This window comes from Gopherus flavomarginatus, chromosome 10 (assembly GCF_025201925.1).
Source record: "Gopherus flavomarginatus isolate rGopFla2 chromosome 10, rGopFla2.mat.asm, whole genome shotgun sequence".
NCBI lineage: Eukaryota > Metazoa > Chordata > Testudines > Testudinidae > Gopherus > Gopherus flavomarginatus.
In genome coordinates this window covers 70,475,670-70,496,025 of record NC_066626.1, presented here as the reverse complement: position 1 = coordinate 70,496,025, position 20,356 = coordinate 70,475,670, and the positions used below count along the sequence as shown (strand labels likewise).

At 41.2% G+C, this 20,356-nt stretch overlaps 1 protein-coding gene across 8 annotated transcripts in view; it reads left to right on the top strand.

The window, feature by feature from the left end:
• KALRN (kalirin RhoGEF kinase) overlaps positions 1-20,356 on the top strand; it is an 805,383-nt gene that overhangs the window by 476,089 nt on the left and 308,938 nt on the right. For all 8 annotated transcript variants that reach the window (XM_050916883.1, XM_050916882.1, XM_050916885.1 and 5 more), the window contains exon 11: positions 15,768-15,959. In XM_050916883.1, the coding sequence (XP_050772840.1) occupies positions 15,768-15,959 (192 nt within the window). The remainder of the gene's footprint in view (positions 1-15,767; positions 15,960-20,356) is intronic.

Genomic DNA, 20,356 nt, shown 5'->3' with positions numbered 1-20,356 from the left:
GTAGCAAAGTCCCTCCAGAGGTAGGAAGCAGGATTGAAGATAAGATGGAGATGAGGCATCAGCCTTTTATAGGCTTTTCCAGGTGTAAGAACACTTCTTTGTTCTTACTGTGGAAAATTACAGCAAAATGGAGTTTGCAGTCACATGGGCCAGTTCCTGCACACCCTGCTGAGTTACAAGGCGTATCTGCCTCCTCTTAATGGGTCAATTGTGTAGCTGATGGTCCTTAATGGGCCATCAAGCAGGCTAAGCAGAGCTAACACCAACTTGTCTGGGGTGTCACCCAGAACTACAGCACCAGTTTGGAATACAGACAGTATACAGTCAATACTTATAACTTCAACTACAAAATGGTACAGACATACAGACAGCATAATCATAACCAGTAACCCATAACCTGGTCTTAGACACCTTATATGACCCCCTTTACATAAGATTTGGTGCCACTGCAGGACCTTGGTTGCAAACCATGTTCTATATGGTCCCAGTTTATATCAATAACGTCACACATGTCTGTGGTGTTGTGTGTTTACAGTATTGCTTTGTATTCTTACAGAATTATTCATTGTCTTGATGCTTTAGGGGATGCATAAATATAGGAAAAAGCTTTAGGGACAATAAGGGCAAGATTTGACCACCATGTTGAGTAGTGCCTCTGCAGTCATGGTGCTTTTCAGTGTGATGGTGGCAGAATCTGGCCTTACGGTATAGAGGTTTAGAGGAAGCTGAGACCAGCGGGAGGGGAAAAGAGGAGTGTGTGTGAGAGACAGAAATGGACAGGAGGGATTGTATAGAAATGTCATTGTGTCTTGTCTTCCCGTATTAAACAGGACTCCAAAGAATGGACAGATTGACAAAACCAGCCATTTTACAAAATCCACCTTCTTTTTATATTTCTTTAATGGCTGCACAGTTGCCTGTTGTATTTGATGCTCATTTTTCCCAGCACTGCTGCCTGACCAAAGCCTCTCAATACTGTTATCACTGTCTTTGAAATCTCCAAATGTGTAGTGCAATATTAGACACAGAACGCCTGAAGTTATTCCAATTCAGGAGGCTGGCAGTACTTGATAAAGCTGTAATGATTCCGCTCATGTCTGCAGGGCTCAGAAAAGATGTGAGCTGAGCCTGTGGGACAGAAAATAATACCTTGCCCTCCCAGATTGCTGCCCCCCTCTTCAGCTGCAATGCTTCTTCCTGCCTCCATAAAGAAGCACTGAGGCCTTGCTATGAACTAGCTGTGCATGCTGGTGGTATTTATCATTTGAGATGCTGTCATACTGCTATGCTTCCCTCCTGCCAGTTTGGCTCATCACATTCTCATCATGCCCGCAAAAGAAAAGGCTTTCTTCAGCTCTGATGAACCTTTTCTAGTTGCTCTGTTATCTAGCAGCCACTTGAGCAAGTCCCATTTATTCAGTCCACTGATCACCCAATTGTCAGTCTGTTCCAGGGATGATACTTAGGGTTTAAGGTATATTGGCTGCACCAAACAATACCAAACATTGTAGGCTCTTTCTGCCTTAAGTAAAAACAATTCAGTTTCACGTTCAACTCCAATACTAATTTATAACGGCATTACAGCTGATGGGCTGTGATGTTGTTTTCACTATTCTGTTACTATTGTTGTTGCTTGCTTCCATTTGGCTTTTATCTCACAAGGCTATTTTCAAAGGGAGAGAACAAGCAGCCTTTATTTACATTATCAATGATAAAACGATGGGAGTAAACTTTGCAAATGATTGTTAACTCACTCCTGAACACACCCAATTCTGTAAAATATTAAGACAACAAGCTTTGTGCTGGAATATTTTCATTACACCATTTTATATTTTATCATGGTTCTTTTCACTTTCACATTAGGATGCCACAACTTTTTTGAGTATTTTCCTAACAGTATCCACTGGTCTTTACCACACAACCTTAACTCTGTGTTAGCTAAGTTTTGGGGCAGTGAATTGAAGGCAATGGCAAAGACTCCCACTAACTTCAGTGAGTTTTGGATTAAACTGTAAATCTGAAAGTTAGAGCCAGAGAGGACTATAAGGGTCCTTCAGCAGCTCAATCAAGTCTCTTTCTTTACATTCATTACAACTGTGTCCTGACTCTCTCCACATCTGAGACAGCAAGCTTTGAGCGTGAACCAGTTTTCATTGAACTCAATGGAGAGGGGCCAGCTCACTTTACTGGGAATTGGATAAGGTCCCTAGTTGCTTGCCTAAGAATACAGAGAGTGTCAGGCCTTGGGCAAGAGCCAGGACTGGAATTTAGAAGTCCCTGGTTCCTAGTCCTGTGCATAGATTACTAGGTAACATTTCTCCCTGAAGAATCTATAGCATTAACATAACTGCAAGATGCTAGTAAGTATAAAGATAAGAACTGCCATACTGGGTCAAACCAATAGTCCATCTAGCCCAATATCCTGTCTCCAACAGTAGTGACCACCATAGCTTCAGAGGGAGTATATAAAAAAGAGCAGTTGGAGTGATTCACCCTATCTTCCCCTCCAGCTTCTAGGAGTCAAAGATTTAGGGTTGCTCCAAGCATGGTGCTGCATCCCTGACCATCTTGTCTAATAGCCATTGAAGGACCTATTCTCCGTGAACTAATCTAGTTCTTTTTTGAAGCCAGATATACTCTTGGCTATCACAACATCCAATGGCAATGATTTCCACAGGTTAATTGTGTGCTGTGTAAAAAAGTACTTCCTCTTGTTTGTATTAAACCTGCTGACTATTAATTTCATTGGGAGACATCTGATTTTTGTATTGTGGGAAAGGGTAATAACACTTTTCTATTCACTTTTTCCACACCATTCATGATTTTATAGTCCTCTATCATATGGAGCTCTTAGTTGTCTCTTTTCTAAGATGAACAATCCTAATCTTTTAGTCTCTCCTCACATAGAAGCTGTTACATACCCTCGATCATCTTTGTCACCCTTCTCTGAACCTTTTCCAGTTTCACTATAGCCTTTTTGAGAGAGGGCCACCAGAACTGGACACAGTATTCGAGGCATGAGTGTATCATGGATTTACACAGTGACATAATCTTGGGATGTAGCTCAGTGGTAGAGCACATGCTTTGCATGTATGAGGCCCTTTGTTCAATCCCCAGCATTTCCATGTTCTTTTGGGGGGGATAGCTAAGTGGTTTGAGCATTGGCCTGCTAAACCCAGGGTTGTGAGTTCAATTCTTGAGGGGGCCATTTGGGGAACTGGGGTAAAAATCTGAGGATTGGTCCTGCTTTGAGCAGGGGGTTGGACTAGATGACCTCCTGAGGTCCCTTCCAACCCTAATATTAAAAAAAAAAAATTTAGTGGAAGTTTTCAAAGAACTATCTCTGGTGACTCCAAGATCTTGTTCTTGAGTGGTTAAGCTAATTCAGAACCTATCATTAGTATAGTTGTGATTATTTTTTCCAATGTACATTACATTGCACTTTTCAATGTTGAGTTTCATCTGCGATTTTGTTGCTCAGCTACCAAGTTTTGTGAAGTCACTTTGTAACCCTTTCCAGTCAGTGTTGGATTTTAGATGATTTTGCATTTCCCAGATATTGTTATAAATTACTCAAGTCCTTACCCTTAACTATTCAATCCAATTACCACTATCCTACTCTTTCTGTTAAATCCCCTTGTTAAAAATAGCTCCAGTGTTTTCTTAGGTTAAAAGCTGAAAGGAACTTCCATCTAACAGTCAGTCTTTTGTTGAACTATACAGAAATTCAATATTTTACAATTAAGAAGAGTGACCACAATGAAGCATTTCTGTGATAAATAAATTAGGTGTTTAAAGCTGCATCTATCTTTGTCAAAATCCCCCCTCCCATAAGAAGGTCAGAGGATAAGTGCATGACGATTATATACTCTGTGACTGTATTTGGTTTGAGTTTCACATAATCAAATCAAGATCTGTATTCTTACTTGTGTTTTATTGCTCTAATTCAAACCAGACCTAGAAGGAATTATAGTCACGGAAGTTAACGGCAGAGAAGATTTCCTACATCATGCAGTCCATCTCCCTGCCAGGGCAGGATAGTTCCCCATTGTACATTGGATTAGAGTCTTCTTCAGACTCATTGTAAATTTCCAGAGCAATAGGGCTTCCATCATCTTCCTCAGGAGACTATTTTACTGACAAAAATTTTGGTCAGGATATTTTTCCTTATATGCAGCCTAAATCTTTCTTTTCAAAATTCTGTCCGATTAGTCCTAGTTATACTTCCTTGTACTACCATCCTTGATCTTTATACCCTTTAAATATCTGGAGTTTGTGATGTCCATCTCTGTCACCCACCTGGGCCCCGATTTAGGAATCTATTCAAGAACTTGCTTACCTTTACCTTTAAACATACTTAAGGAACATGCTGAATCAAGGCCTTAGTCAGGACATCTGAAACATTTTTGTAAATTAGTCCCATAACCCTCCACAAATTTGTTGCTGCTCTCTCAACACCTTTCAATTTGTCAATATGTTTCAGGAAATGACATGCAATATTCCAGATGCAGTCACACCAGAGCTTTACAGAGGGGGACTATTATGTCATAAATCCATAACAAGATTCATGTCTAATTTGCTGTTTCCTATCATCACAAGTTTTGGTCGCAATCACTACTCCCCAGATTTCTCCCTACCATTTAGTATTATATTTTTGATTATTTTTCTAGATATATTAGCTGCATTATTCAAGCTGAATCCTGTTCTGTTATTTTCTGCCCACATTTCTAATGTCTTAATGTCTCTTGGCCCGTATGTGTTATTTCTCTTTCCTCACAGGTGTCTGCAACCAGGGCCGGCTCCAGGCACCAGCTTATCAAGCAGTTGCTTGGGGCGGCAGCTCGGGAGTGGGGCGGCACTTTCAGGGATTTAGCACCAATTCGGCGGAGGGTCCCTCACTCCCACTCGGAGCAAAAGACCTCCCACTGAATTGCTGCAGATCGCGATCGCGGCGCTTTTTATTTATTTATTTTTTTGGCTGCTTGGGGTGGCAAAACCCCTGGAGCCGGCCCTGTCTGCACCTGATCCAAGGTTAGTAACATCTGTGAATTTCAGGAACATGATGTTTACTCCATCTCCTAGATGATCAAGGTCCCAATTCTACCACCATGCTCACCTTGATTAGTGCCTTGCTCTTTGAGTAAGTGTATGAATTCAGTGGGGCTACTTGAGGAGTAAAGTTCTTCTCAATGTGAGCAAGGGTGGCAGAATCAGTCATTAGGAAGCTATAAAATAAGATGGAACAAACACTGATCCCCGTGGCATCTCATTAAACACATCCCAGAACTTGATATTTTGTCATATATATTTACCCTGTGTTAAGGATCTTCCCACCAGTGTTCACATCCAAGACAATTTTTATTTATTTTATTAATTTTAAAAGTAAGATACTGTGAGATATAAAATGCTCTATAAAAATCCAGATATGATATTTACCTAAACCCTTCATTCCAAAAAAGTAATCAAGATTATCTATTAATAGATGGATATATGCTACTTAACAGGAAGCTTTGTGCTATTAGATTAATTTTCCATGATCTGATTTTTCTCTCTCTCGTTTGGCCAAGTCATAGAAGTAGTACTGTAGTTGCTCCCTTAAACTAAGTATCCACTTTAAATAAGAAATGTCACAATGTATCAGTCATCAGTCTCAATGAAGAGTGCAGTCACACCATATCAAGTAGAGAACACTCTCTTCTCACATTCACACTAATTAATTTAAACATGGTCCCAAATAGCCATTATTCCATGAACCTCCAAAGAAACACACACACACACACACACACAGAGCAAGGCAGTTTCTCAATTGGTGTAAACTGGCATAACTCCATTGAAATAAACTTTTTAAAAAAATCTGATCAGTTCTAATAATATCTCTTTAGAAAAAAATTGTAGTTTGCATGGTTAAGAACACACATCAGGAAATGCTGAAAATAATTTAACTATAGAAATTTTGCATATGTATTTTGATACATTATTGTGATGATTGCACTCAATATGCCCAAGGAATTAGCGGTAACACAGGTGATATGAAGATACACAGAGAACAGTCAAGATTTCTACAGGTACTACTCACCTGGATGAAATTGACCTCAGGGCTGAATACCACTACAAAGGCCTTGCACCACTAAAGCCCTGTTGGAAGTTTAAGTGGCACTTAGGTGGTGCTGGACCTCAGCATACAATGAATTTCACATGAATACATACCTTAAATGATGTGCATGTCCATTACACAGCTAAGCCAGCTGTGCATGCATGTTAACACAGTCTACTAAACTTTCCTTAAAATGGTCTAACATTGTTTAAAATGGTCTATGCCTGCATGAAGTGCTATTTTCAAAGACTAGCAGTTAGGTTAAATTAAAAGTAATTTCTACCAAAACACTCAAATGTACTTATTTTAGCAAAGAACCATTCCCCTGCTAAATTTAGACTTTCTAACCACCAGATGATTCAACTATAGAGATGCTGTTAAAAAAGTTGCAATAGTTTTTTTGAAGTAGGGAAGTGTATTTTTTTAATCTCTATTTGTACTAAAAAAAAATGGCAGAGCTGTGGCTGCTCAAAATTTTTACCTCCAAACTTTCTCCCTTTCCACTAAAATATGTTTTAATGGATTTCATGCCAGACAGTGTTATGCTCTGCTTGGCAAAGACTTACACACGTGCTTAATATTAAGCATATGATTAGCCCCATTGAATTTATTAAGATTACACATGTGCTTAAAGTTAAGCACTGTGCAAGTCTTTGCAGGACTGGAGCCCTATATCCACAGATAAGATAGGAATTTGAATACAATACAATACAAATTTCTCCTCACTTCTTCCTAGGGTCCTTTGAGGACCTGGGAGCTGCAAGGACCTGCTGTAATCTGCAATGTGATAAGTTCTGCTTCGATGGCCTATTCACTCTTGGGTCTCTCCCCTGAGACAGGGACAAGATTATCAACTGAGTAGTTTTGCCGTATGAACACTTGTCCACTAGGCCTGGTATGTGAACACCAACTCATTTCATATATTAGAAGAAACAATGTGTTCAGATCAAAGAATTTGGTGGCTTCAATAGAGAAAATCTCATAGCCCTTAGAATCACAACTTCACCCCACTCTGGAACCTCAGGGAGAGAGTCTATTTAATGGGTAGGCTCAGTGGATGATATGGTAGGTGGGAATGGGTACTAAAGTATCCGAGAGTTTCTTCAGGTTAAGTGCATCATACCCTTCAAGAATGTCAAGTGCACCTATACTTAAACTTCTGAAAATCAGGAAGTACAGAGTCCGGGAACACAGCTGTGGTTCAATGGCTAAAGCATGGCACCTTGAACCAGCCATTTACTCTGACATCAGGCTGCCTGCAAACACTCAGGTTTGCAACAGAGCCCCACTCCTGATGCAAATAAGTAAGTGAGTTTCTCTAGCTCAGTAACTTGGCTTGAGTATCTTTTTAAATATTGCTCCTCCGAAAGGGCAGTGGATGCCAGCCACTAGCTGAGCTCAGTCCTGAGTAGATGGATATCTATTTGAGAAGGATCAGAACTATAGTATGAGCACCAAGTGTGTGCAAAAAAAGTAAAATGTAGATGTCACATGATTGATTTTTTGGGGGGGTGGGGGGACCGTATCTCAGCAACCCCATGCTCAGCTGGTCAAGTTTGGACCAATAACCCTTCCTTGGACTCCTGTGAGTCACAGCAATTTTCAACACAATCAGAATATGTCTGTGGCTTTTACAGCTCTTCAAAAAAAATTGATGTTAAATAATATGCTAGACTCAGCTTTAACTATTAGAGCTAGTCATAAAAGCTTAGAAATATTTTTCACCTGTTTGGTCAAAACCAAAATGCTTTGCAAAATTGTGTTAATTTAGCTGAAATTTCTTTTTTGGAGGGAAAAAACCAAAAAAGTTCAGGCAATGTTGAAACATCCCATTTTGATATTTTCATACATTTTAATTTTTTGTTTTGGAATTTTTTATTATATATTATAAAATAGAAAAGTTGAAATCAAAATGACACATTTTGATTGATCAGAACTGAAAAACATTTCAGAATTTTCCTTCATGGATAATTTTGAAATGTTGAAGTTTTGTTCTGATTCAAAACAAAAAAGTTAAAATCTCAAAATCTTTCACAAAATAGAATAGTTGTCCAGGTGTATTAACTGTAGCACCAGTGCTGCTGTCCCACTATAATGGGTTTTGGGTTCAAGCACCAACTGTACAAATGTGGTGTTGTCTAATGTCACCACCCAGAATCTGCCTGATTCCTAGGCTGAATGAAACAGACCTGGACAGGACAGCTCATTGTTCTACAAATACTTAACTAGCCCAACACTGGTGTTGGGGGAAGGGGTGGTGTTCAGTTAATGTTTCTTTCAATGTTTCAATTATTTATTTATTAATGAAAATTGCTTCTCTGATCTGCTGGGAGGTCTCAGTATGGATATTCTGTATTCATTAAAATGATGTCTCTATGCATGCAAAGTGAGAGAGACAGCAGAATCTCAGAGCTGAGCTCCACCATGCAGATCAAAGAAGAAAAACTGAGTCCTCAGATTTTTATTTTTATTTACACTTAAATAAATGCACAAGTAGGCGTACAATGTACTGGCAGGCTATGAAATGTCAGTCCACTTTTTTCATAAGCAGCCTTTATTTATCTCCTATAGTTTATGGAATCCTTAATAATTGATGAAACAAATAGTAGAATGAATGTTGATATCTGACCCAATACTAATATCAGCTAACAAACATTTCTGATTATGAATGGAGGAATGGATTTTTAGCTGCAGTCTTTTCCATAATCATATTTGCTATTTCTTGCAAATAGAAAATAAAAAACTAAAACCCTGATAGTTCTTTCTGAAATGAATTCCAAAAACACAAATTAGAGAGGTTTCCATTCTGAGGCCTGAAGTATTTTTCATTTTCTTGTGGTTGCAAATTTTGTGGGTTTCAGCAGGCGATTATACAAAGATTAATACAGAAAGGTTATTAAGAGATTTGAGATGAAAATTGGTTTTGTGCTTGAAATGGGACCTAAGTGCTACTGTCATGGTACAATTCCCCACTCTGAATCTTAGCATCCAAAAGATGGGGTACCAGCATGAATTCCTCTAAGCTCAATTACCAGCTTAGAATCTGTAGCGCTGCCACCAACCAGGAATTCCAGTGCCTGGTACACTCTGGTCCCCACAAAACCTTGCCCGGGGACCCCCAAGACCCAGACCCTCTGGATCTTAACACAAGGAAAGTAAACCCTTTCCCTCACTGTTGCCTTTCCCAGGCTTCCCCTCCCTGGGTTACCCTGGGAGATCATTGTGCGATTCAAACTCCTTGAATCACAAAACAGAGGACAATTCACCTTCCTCCCTCCTTCTCTTTCCCACTCCCAGACTCTTCCTGAGAGAGAAAGTAATCCTGGCACAGAGAGAAATTAGCCTCTCTCTCCCTCTTCCCTCCTTTCTCACAACCAATTCCCTGGTGAATCCAGACCCAGTCCCCTGGGGTCTCACCAGAATAAAAAAAACAATCAGGTTCTTAAACAAGAATAACTTTAATTAAGGAGAGAAAAACAATAAAAATTATCTTTGTAAATTAAAATGGAATAGGTACAGGGTCTTTCAGCTGTAGACACTGGGAACACCCTCCCAGCCTAAGTATACAAATACAAATTAAAATCTTTTCAGCAAAATACCAATTTGAACTCCTTTCAGCCAAATACACATTTGCAAATAAAGAAAAGAACCATAAGGCTAACTCGCTTTATCTACCTAGTACTCGCTAGTCTGAACTTATAAGAGCCTGTATTGGAGAGATTGGAGAGAAACCTGGTTGCACGTCTGATCCTTCTGAGCCTCCAGAGTGAACAACAATCAAAACTAACAGCACACACAAAAACTTCCCTCCCTCAAGATTTGAAAGTATCCTGTCCTCTGATTGGTCCTCTGGTCAGGTGACAGCCAGGCTTACTGAACTTGTTAACCCTTTACAGTCAAAGAGATATAAAGTACTTCTGTGCTATTAACTTTTCTTATCTGTTCATGACAGCTACATACTACCATTTAGCAGATCAGTGGGATAGAATTTCAAGGATTTCCACATTACAGTCTGTTCTTTTGGGGTTAATGCATTGTTGGGGTGAAGAATCTTACATCAATAAGAAAAACCTTGAAGAGTCAAATGAAAAATAATCCAGCAGAAGATTATTAACCAATGAAATTAGGAGGGGTAGCCGTGTTAGTCTGGATCTGTAAAAGCAGCAGACTCTTTGCTGCTTTAACCAATGAAATTGTTACTGTTGTTATTTAGCAGGCAATTATCTCCCCCAGATCCACATATGAAAGGGACTTTCTGTAAATGGATCTACCATGTAAAAAAGGGATTAGCTGCCTCTGTAACATTGTTTTCTGGTCTCCTAAGGACTCCATAGAAAACCTTCCGTAGGTTTGGGGAGCCATACAGAGGCAGCAGTAGGGAGAAGGCCATACATTGTCTCCTCTTTGCCAGCAACAGCAATTTCACCCACAGGCTGCATTAACTCTTGTATGGTTTCCCATCTCTGCTCTTTAACTCCACTGTAAGGGAGGATTATGAGTATGGTTGTACTGGCTAACAAGGCAAGTCATGGTAGTGCGCCTTCACTGGAGTCACTCTACCTGGAAGCAAAGGGCGGGCAGGGAGGGAATCTTGGAGCTTCTGCAGTGACACAGATCCTGTATTTCTTATGAAGCCTTCAAGATGAGCATGGTTTTTGGGCAACCAGGTGGGTTTTGGACCTCCTTTTTTTAACTTGGAGCAGGGAGAGGTGTTCAAGAAAAGCTCCCTAAGGGGCACCTCATATATAGTTTTCATCCTCCCTAAAGTCCATCCTTTCAGTTTTCCCTATGTGAAGGGTGATCTGGTATATTATTATTCATACAGAACCAAAAGAGCAGGAGGAACTTTGAACAAATAAGACAAGGTCTCTGCCCTGAAGAACTTACAGCAGGGGTAATAAATAGGTGGACTGTGGGCCAAATCTGAACCCACAGCCACTTTTGAATGAACCCCAAAATCTTTTTATTTATTTACTTGTGATTATTGCTGCTTTTATTATTATTATTTATTATTTATTTTCTCTAGAGTCTGGACCTTGACAATACCTTGACCAAGAAATTTGGACTGTGACAACAAATAATTGATTACCCCTGTCTTACAGTCTAAATAGATAAGGAATTGATGAGAGATATGGAATGGCACGTGAAAGCAAGTGAAACAGCAATGAAATACCGGTTTCGGACACTGCTTGTTAGCTTCACCTTAGATGAATTTTTTATTAGCACCCCTCAGCTGGTGGGATGGGGAGAGCTAATTTTCTGGGGAAAGTGTGTTTTAAAGAAGAATGTGCAGGTAAAGTTTGATCTACAATGAAACACTTGAGTACACTTCACAAAGTGCTTGCATGTTTTTTGAGTAATTGGGGAAAAAAAACTGTGCTTCCTCACTAGATAGTTGCTGTATTTATATTCTTTTTTGTCAAGGGATGACAATCCTTTTGTGTGTACATCAAGGTCTGGAGTTCAAATTTAGTTCAGATAACTCTCAATAGTTAGTTGCTTACCTAGAGTTTATCTGAACCAGTTAGGTTTGCAAAGCTGAGCTGGAAATCTCTAAAGAACAGGCTTTGTGATTTCAGCGGGGCAAGAAATGCCCAAGAACAGCTTCTCCTGTGGTATTTTGCACCTGCTCCAAGTCTTGGCTGGGATCTGAAAGGGCAGAGATGTGTGAAAAGGGGTAGGGGAATCTCTAGAACTCAAGAAATATTTTATCCAGGCTTGTTCACTCATGTGTATATAAGTGGTACACAACTGCAGCTCCTCAACAGGAGCACTGAAGTATACTATGCTTCAGAGAGAGACAATGTCTCCTCAAGTTCCCTTGCACAGCACACGGCAGGAGTGAACTCATTGCCTCACTCTTTAGGAGGATGCAGCGTGCACTGCCATGCAGATTCCAGACAGCTCCATTGTTATAGAGGGAAGGCTGGACGGTGGCTCCATTGCCTCAACACCCTTTCTTGTCCCTTTATGGGATGGCTGGAGTCACTGAGGTTACTGAAGGGATTGCAGTTGAGACTAGCCCCTTCACCCCATTGTCTAGCCCTTAGAATGTTTAAATTCTCCTTATGGCACAGTTCATTTATATCTGATCATCATCTCAATTAACCACATTCAGCCCAGGCATAATAAAGCATGACTCCCGTTGACATCACTGGGAGTTGTGCTGGTTTACACCACAGCTGAAGAGTCCCATATTGATGACAAACATACTATTGTTAGACTTCAACTCAAACAGTAAGTGCCGTATCCTGAGAAAACCAGTTAAGAGTGTCACTAAAACTATACAGGAAGCAAGGAGGTGAAACACAAAAAGAGCCTTACTGTCATTTATTCCATTCCAGTTAAAGTGACAGTGATAAAAGTGTCTGTGAGTGGAATAGGCTCTTCAGAAAACAGTCATTTTCCAGCTTGCCTTCCACATTAAAGGGACACTTTTAAGACAAATTTTAAATTGAGCATTTACAGATTCTCAGACAGGTAGAACTGTCTCCAGGGAATAAAAAACAAAATATATGAAAATAGTTATTTAAAAAAAAATTAGCATGATCCTACATTGTTCGAAACCTAAACATGGATTCACCAAGGGCAAGTCATGCCTGACCAACCTGATTGCCTTCTCTGATGAAATAACTGGCTCTGTGGATATGCGGAAAGCGGTGGACGTGATATACCTTGACTTTAACAAAGCTTTTGATACTGTCTCCCGCAGTATTCTTGTCAGTTAAAAACGTATGGATTGGATGAATGGACTATAAGGTGGAAAGAAAGCTGGCTAGATCATCAGGCTCAACAGTTAGTGATCAACAGCTTGATGTCTAGTTGGCGGCTGGTATCAAGCAGTGTCCCAGGGGTCGGTCCTGGGGCAGGTTTTGTTCAGCATCTTCATTATGATCTGGATGATGAGATGGATTGCACTCTCAGCAAGTTTGCTGGTGACACTAAGCTGTGGGGAAAGGTAGATATGCTAGAGGGCAGGGATAAGGTCCAGAGTGACCTAGACAGATTGGAAGATTGGGCCAAAATAAATCTGATGAGGTTCAACAAGGACAGGTGCAGAGTCCTGCACTTAGGACAGAAGAATCCCATGCACTGCTACAGGCTGGGGACCGACTGGTTAAGTGACAGTTCTGCACAAAAGAACCTAGGGATTACAGTGAACGAGAAGCTAGATATGTTGCCAAGAAGGCTAACAGCATATTGAGCTGCATTAGTAGGAGCACTGCCAGCAGATCGAGGAAAGTGATTATTCTCCTTGATTCGGCACTGGTGAGGCCACATCTGGAGTAATGCATCCAGTTTTGTCCCCCCCCCACACACACACTACAGAAAGGATGTGGACAAATTAGAGAGAGTCCAGCAAAGGGCAACAAAAATGATTAGGGAGCTGGGGCACATGAGTTATGAGGAGAGGCTGAGGGAACTGAGCTTATTTAGTCTACAGAAGAGAAGTGTGAGGTGGGATATGATAGCAGCCTCCAACTACCTGAAGGGAGGTTCCAAAGAGGATGGAGCTAGGCTGTTCTCAGTGGTGGCAGATGACAGAACACGGAGCAATAGTCTCAAGTTGCAGTGGGGGAGGTCTAGGTTGGATATTAGGAAAAACTATTTCACTAGGAGGGTGGTGAAGCACTGGAATGGGTTACCTAAGAAGGTGGTGGAATCTCCATCATAGAGGTTTTTAAGACTCGTCTTGATGAAGCCCTGGCTGGAATGATTTAGTTGGGCTTGGTCCTGCTTTGAGCATGGGATTGAACTAGATAACCTCCTGAAGTCTCTTCCAACCCTAATCGTCTATGATTCTATGATTATGGCATTGTGCTACTGCATAAGAATCTGAAAGTGAAAGAAGCGAAACTGCTTTATCACTTTATTGTCCAAGAGAAGAAATGCAAAAAAGGTTATATTTATACCCAACCAGAAGAAATAGGGAAATTTAACGGTGAATTACATATCCATATCCATTCTACTTCAATAATCTAAGATGTTTTTTGTAGTATAGGTAAGGGATTTTTTCCTAAATATATGGGGACAGCTTTTGAGACTGTTACCTACTTTTTACTCAGTTTTTACTCTGGACATCTCCTATTGACTCCATTGGCATATCCTCTATGTGAAGACTTCAGGATTTGCCTCGTGGCTTTTAGACCGACAGTGTTTCTTAAATGTTCTGGGGGATATGTCCACACTTTTCAATGAGTTAATGTATATCTCAGCTGAGAAAGATCTCTGCATGGGATTTTCGTAAGTCTTCAGTGGTGACATAACTCTGCTTTTATTGAAATGAATGGTAAAGCTCCCTTTGACTTCAATGAGAGTAGAGTGAAGCCAGTGCTGAGCGCTTTTGAAAATCCTGCCTCCTGATTGGAAACTCCTTTGGGCTCATATGTTATCTCTTTATTTGATTGTAAATTGCCTAGAACTCTTTGGTTACTAGGGGTTATTGACTTCAGTGGGAATCCTTTGAGGAGTAAGTGCCCGTCCCTTAGGGTGACCAGACAGCAAATGTGAAAAATCAGGATAGAGGGTGAGGTGTAATAGGAGGCTATATAAGAAAAAGATGCAAAAATCAGGTACCCTACCATCACTGTGAGTACTGGTTGCACAATCTAGACCTACACAAGTAATAATCTTAACAATAAATAATCCATCAAACTGACTGTATAACTTCCTATTTTGGAATTAATGATCTGTACACCATTTCTATTTCATGGGACTCACTCTTTGTATATTAGTATAGCAGAGTTTTCCACAGATAGAATGGAAAGGAGGAGAGGAAGGATGGCCCAATGGTTAAGGTACTAGAGCACTAGATTATGCCTTGGGAGACCTGGGTTCAAGTGCATGCTCTGCCACAGACTTTCTTGGACAAATCACTTTTTGTCACTGTGTGCTTCCGTTTCCCATCTGTAAAATGGGAATAATAGCACTTCCCTGCCTCACAGGGGTTTTGTGAGGATAAATACATTAAAGAATTGTGAGGTGCATAGATACTACAGTGAAAGGGCCAGGTAAGTACCTCAGACAGACTGGAGATGGTGTCATTTATAAACATTTCACATTATTTGATTAGCCAGCCCACAGTAGGAGTGATTGGCTCCTTCTTATAAATCAAGTGTACAAAGATAAGAGCAAACAAAGAAGCAACTTGAAGACAAAATCTCACACTTGGATTTCTCCTAACTTACCACACAAAAGCCACTGAAAGGCAAACATTTCTTGTGGATGAGATATTTCAGGCTAATATGATTACATGCTGCAATATGATCGCCATTAGGAATCCTTCGTAACCAGTGTGCTGCCAAGTGTTGTGTGAGACAACTTCTACCTCTGAAGTGGTTAACTCCAGTTGCTTCATTACTGTATCTTTGAGAAATTCCAGAATTCTGGAAAAAGCAAGTACACAGTCATATTTATCTGTCAGGCCAGCTAGCACTGTAGTGGTGTGCATTTCAAACAAGGAATTATTTCATGCCTATTCAGGGATTAGTCTATCTGGGTTAATACTTGCTCCTCTCACAGATGGCAGCACCAATAGGAATTATTACCATTGTTTTACAAGTCTGATAATCACTCACTTTCATGCCTTTGAAACTGCAAGCAGCTTGTTTCAGTAGTTTACTTGTCACAGTTATATTACTCATACTCTGTTCCTTGCTTTGTTTTCTGGTAGAATACATACACGAATGCAGACAAGCTTTTAGAGGCTGCAGAGCAGTTGGCTCAGACTGGGGAATGTGACCCTGAAGAGATCTACAAAGCAGCCCGGCATCTGGAAGTGAGGATTCAGGACTTTGTCCGGAGAGTGGAACAGAGGAAACTTCTCTTGGACATGTCTGTCTCCTTCCACACTCACACCAAAGAGGTAAGATGCACGTGATGGAATTTCTCTATATTGCAAAATGATGCAACAGATTGACTCAATGTACAAAGTGAAAACTCAGAGGACACAAACTGGATGCATTTATTGCACAGGGATATGCCAAATTCCTGCCTTGTTTTATTTGGATGCTTTGGCCCTAACTGCAGTAGAGAGGAGAAATGTGCTTAAGCCATTTTTATGCATGATATGGAACAATAGCATAGTGAGACATTATAGCAAAAACAGACCAAATAGTGGTTAATTCACAATTAAAAGGTGACACTGTAAAATAAGTGGCCAGTCATATACGTTTGAGATCTAAGAACATCAATTAGGATAAACTCATTAGACATAAACATGCCTGCAGTGTAATATGTACTCCTTGAGGCAATATAGCATTAATTAATGTAACCACTGTTATTGTTTCTAGAAAAAATAATATAGCTGTTATTAGTAAGTGTTACTAGAAAAATTAAACTAGTTAATGAAGATGATTTTTGTTTTCCAAATTAATCATAAGGAGTCACAAGCATGCATACACATGAGATTTTGATGACTCAGCGAGAACCTGAATCCATGCTGTTTAGTGTAAGTGAAAAACATTCAAAGATAAGGCTGGCTCAACCCAGATACAGTGGAAAAGACATCAGATAGGAGGCCCCTGGGGATGTAATTAAAGCATACTTCACATTTTTCTATAGACCAAAGGCCATTCAGTGATGAGTGACTTTTAAAGATAGGCTTTCTTCTGAGGGAGATGGAATTAGTCAGAATCATTGTTTTCATGCACTGTAGCATCAGTTTGCAACAGCACACTTGATCCATAAAGATGCTTTTATTAGCTGAAGGCTTTGCCTGTATTAGTTGAATTGCATACTACAAACAAGTCATTTATAACAGGCTTCAGCAAAGTGGGGGAACATCCATAAACAAAAGTCTTATGATGACAGAGGTAGTCTCCTAGAAAGTATGAATGATTTGCAGTACGTGCCTCACTTTTGTTAAGCCTTGGAGATACAGTAATGAATTTTCAGCTGTTGGAAGAGCAGGGTACACAAAGTTGCACATACAGGTCCTGATTCTGCAATGTACTTAAAAAAAAAAAAAAGGTCTAAATGTAAGCACATCGTAAGTCCTATTGAATCAGCATTCGTATACTTCAGTTTAAGTGTGTACTTAAGTACCTTGCTGAATTGGGCCCATAGTTCTCAGACCGTGATATCGCTCTAGTGTCCAATGTAGAGTCAGATTCTTATCTCAGTTACACTGGTGTACATGAGATGTAACTTCATTGGTTATGTCTGCATTAGAAATTATTTATAAAAAAATTCCCATTGTTGCTAGCACTGGTTCAGCTCCACAGATGGTAGCTGGCAATGCTAGTGTAGACAGGGCTTCAAGAAGCCATTGGCATTTTAAGCCAGGGGTTTTCAACCTTTTTCCTGCTGAGCCCCTCCCCCCCAACATGCCATAAAAACACCAGGGCACACAGGGGTGGGGGAAGGGAACTCAAAGCTCTGGGCCGGGGGGGACCCTTGGGCATAGGCATAGTTTTACTTCTATTTGGGGGTGGGACAAAAGCTGGCAGGGCTTGAGCCAGCTCCGCACAGCGGGGTCCAGGGAGGGAGCGCCACCTCCATCCCGACTCACTCCAGAGGCCACCCAACCTGTCTGGGCTGTGGGGGGATGCAACCAAAAAATGTAATTCAAAGGGGGAAGAAAGTCTGAAAGCCACTTGGTGCAGGGAGGGAATAGCTAGGGGTTGTGTGCATGCAGGGGGGTAGCACAGGGTGCAAGGTGGGATAGCTGGGGCTGTGTGCAGGGAAAGAGTAGCTCCCGGTGCAGGGAGGGATGGGGGTAGCTAGGGGCTGTGTGAAGTGAGGAGAATAGCTCAGGATGCAGGGAGGGGATAGCTAGGGGCTGTGTGCAGGTGGGGGAGTAGCTCAGGGTGCAAGCAGGGGGTATCTAGGGGCTGTGTATGAGCAAGGGGATCTCCCAGTGTGGCTCCCAGCTTCAGGGGTGAGGGAGGTGCTGGGGTTCCCAGCTTTGCCGGTTTCAGCCCCACACTGCTCCTGGCTTCAGAGGCTTGATGGGGTGCTGGCATCAGCCCCGTGCTGCTCCCGGCTTGGGGGCTGGTGCCAGTTTCAGCCCTGTGCTGCTCCTGGCTGGGGCAGGGAGCCACCAGCTTCAGTCCCACTCCCCTCCCAGCTTCAGCACTGGAGCTGGGGGTACTGGGTTTCATCTGTAGGGCTCCATGGCCCCCCTGAAAGGGCTCGCAGATATCCAGGGGGCCATGGACCCCCAGTTGAGAATCACTATTTTAAGCAATGTATCAACTATACTTCCTCAGATGATCACTGCTATTTTGTATGCTAGAACTCCAACTATTTGTACGATGTAACATACACAAAGCCATTGATTTCAATGTAATTATTTCAGATATACAATGGTGTATTTGAGATCAAAATCTGGTCCATAATTTAAGGTATCAGTGGGTGAAATCTCAACTAGTTGTTTGAGATCCGTAACTAGCCCAGAATTCACCCATGATGCAGAGAGGATGGTGCTAGGACCTCTGGATTGCATAAACTCCACCTGGCTTCTGTGCAGAGGGACATAAGTAGAGTGCAGAATGTGCACTGTTCACAGCAGATGTGGGTTTTGCAAGCCCATATGGAACTGATTCAAAGGCCTCAATGACAGCAGACCAGGGAAGGAGCCATAGATCCATGTTTATGGGAATCCAGTGGCTTTAATAGCCTTTGCAATTGGTGCAAAGTCACAGCAGGTGCTATTGCAGTTCATAGCAGCCACAAGGAATTAGGAGATGCACAGTAGCTCTGCTACACAAAGGAAGCTTTCACTTCCCCAGCCCCTTGGCACTTTACTCATATGAATCCAAATAGTTTGGCTACATCTGGGTGGACTTAATTTTATCCCCTGGTGTTACCTGCATCATTCCATATGTTAGATTAGAATCACTGGCATTAACCACGTGGCCCCAACAGCATGCTTATTGCCAAGATAGTTTAGTGAGGAAATTGCTGAGGTTTCAGTGTTCGTCTGCCAGATGCGGCAAACACCGAAGAGACCATGAAGTAAATGAAGAGTGCGGAAGTGGGCTGATGCGAAGAACAAAATGTTAAAACAGTAGAGTCTCGGCACATGTTTGGATCTAGGTTTGCCTTTTTATGGTATAAATACGTTGACCTAAGTGAAAATGACTCATGGCTTGGCTTTGTTTGGACCTTGAATTTTATTTTAAAGTGAAGAATTAACCAACATAAATGTTGTTTTTCAGTATGGCTTTAAAATAGGTGGTTGAACTCTTGAAAAGAGAAGAAATTATACTCCTTTGTCATCTTTCCCTGTGGTAGTGTTTAAACTCTTTGCTCATTTCTGTGTTAGCTGGCTTCCTGGCAGGAAAATAGAGATTTCTTGGTCTCTAACTGAAATCCAGTCCACAACCACTTTGAGAATACCCCACGTCGCACAGATCAGTCTGAAACCAAATCCAGAAGCCTCATACTCTAACCCCTGAGCAAATATCCATCCCAAACTAGACCTGTAAGCCTATTTTCATTTTTGGCACTTTTTCAGAATAGGTCCACATATGGCATATTGCTGCTTATTAGCTGGGCTCCCAGTCCAGCTAAGATATAATCATTAGGGTCCAGTTCTAAAGCTTTCACTCAGTTTTATCAGGCAAACCTCTATTGATTTTAACTGAGTTAGGGAAGAAATTTAGACTCAGATTTCAAGGAAGAAAATCTTGTAGTGGCAGCAGTAACATGTTGACATCTGAGTTCTATTGCTGCTATTTTCTAGGAAGCATTCCAGTTACAATGCCAGCATACTCCTCTGGGATTAACTATAGAGCAGTTGTTTGCATTGCAGTGTCTTGTATTGTTTTGTACTGTGCCTATTCACACCTTTAGCCTGTAGGCTCCTCAGGGCAGGGATTATGCTGTTTGTCTGACACATTAAACACATGTATGCAGTGTAGTTGTAGCTATGTTCGTCCCAGGATATTGGAGAGACAAGGGGGGATCCATGGCTCTTGAAAGATGTGTTGTGGAGGGTGTTGATCATTGCAGAAGTGGACATATGTCTGCAGGTTTTGCATCTGTTGTTCTGGCAGGGTCTGGTGCTGCTTTGAGTTGGTGTGTCCTAGTCTCTGGGAAGCTTGCTTCTGATGATGAATTTAGAGAGATTGGGTTGGGGGCGAGGGGAGGGTTGTTTGGTGGGGGATGCGGGTTCAGGAAAGATTTCCTTCAGGATGGGGTCCCCATCAAGTATGGGTTCCTTTGTTTGATGGTACCGCATATGGGTTCTATTGTGGGATGGTATACCTCATCCAATGCACTCAGTGCCCCACTAACAACTATGTGGGTAAAATC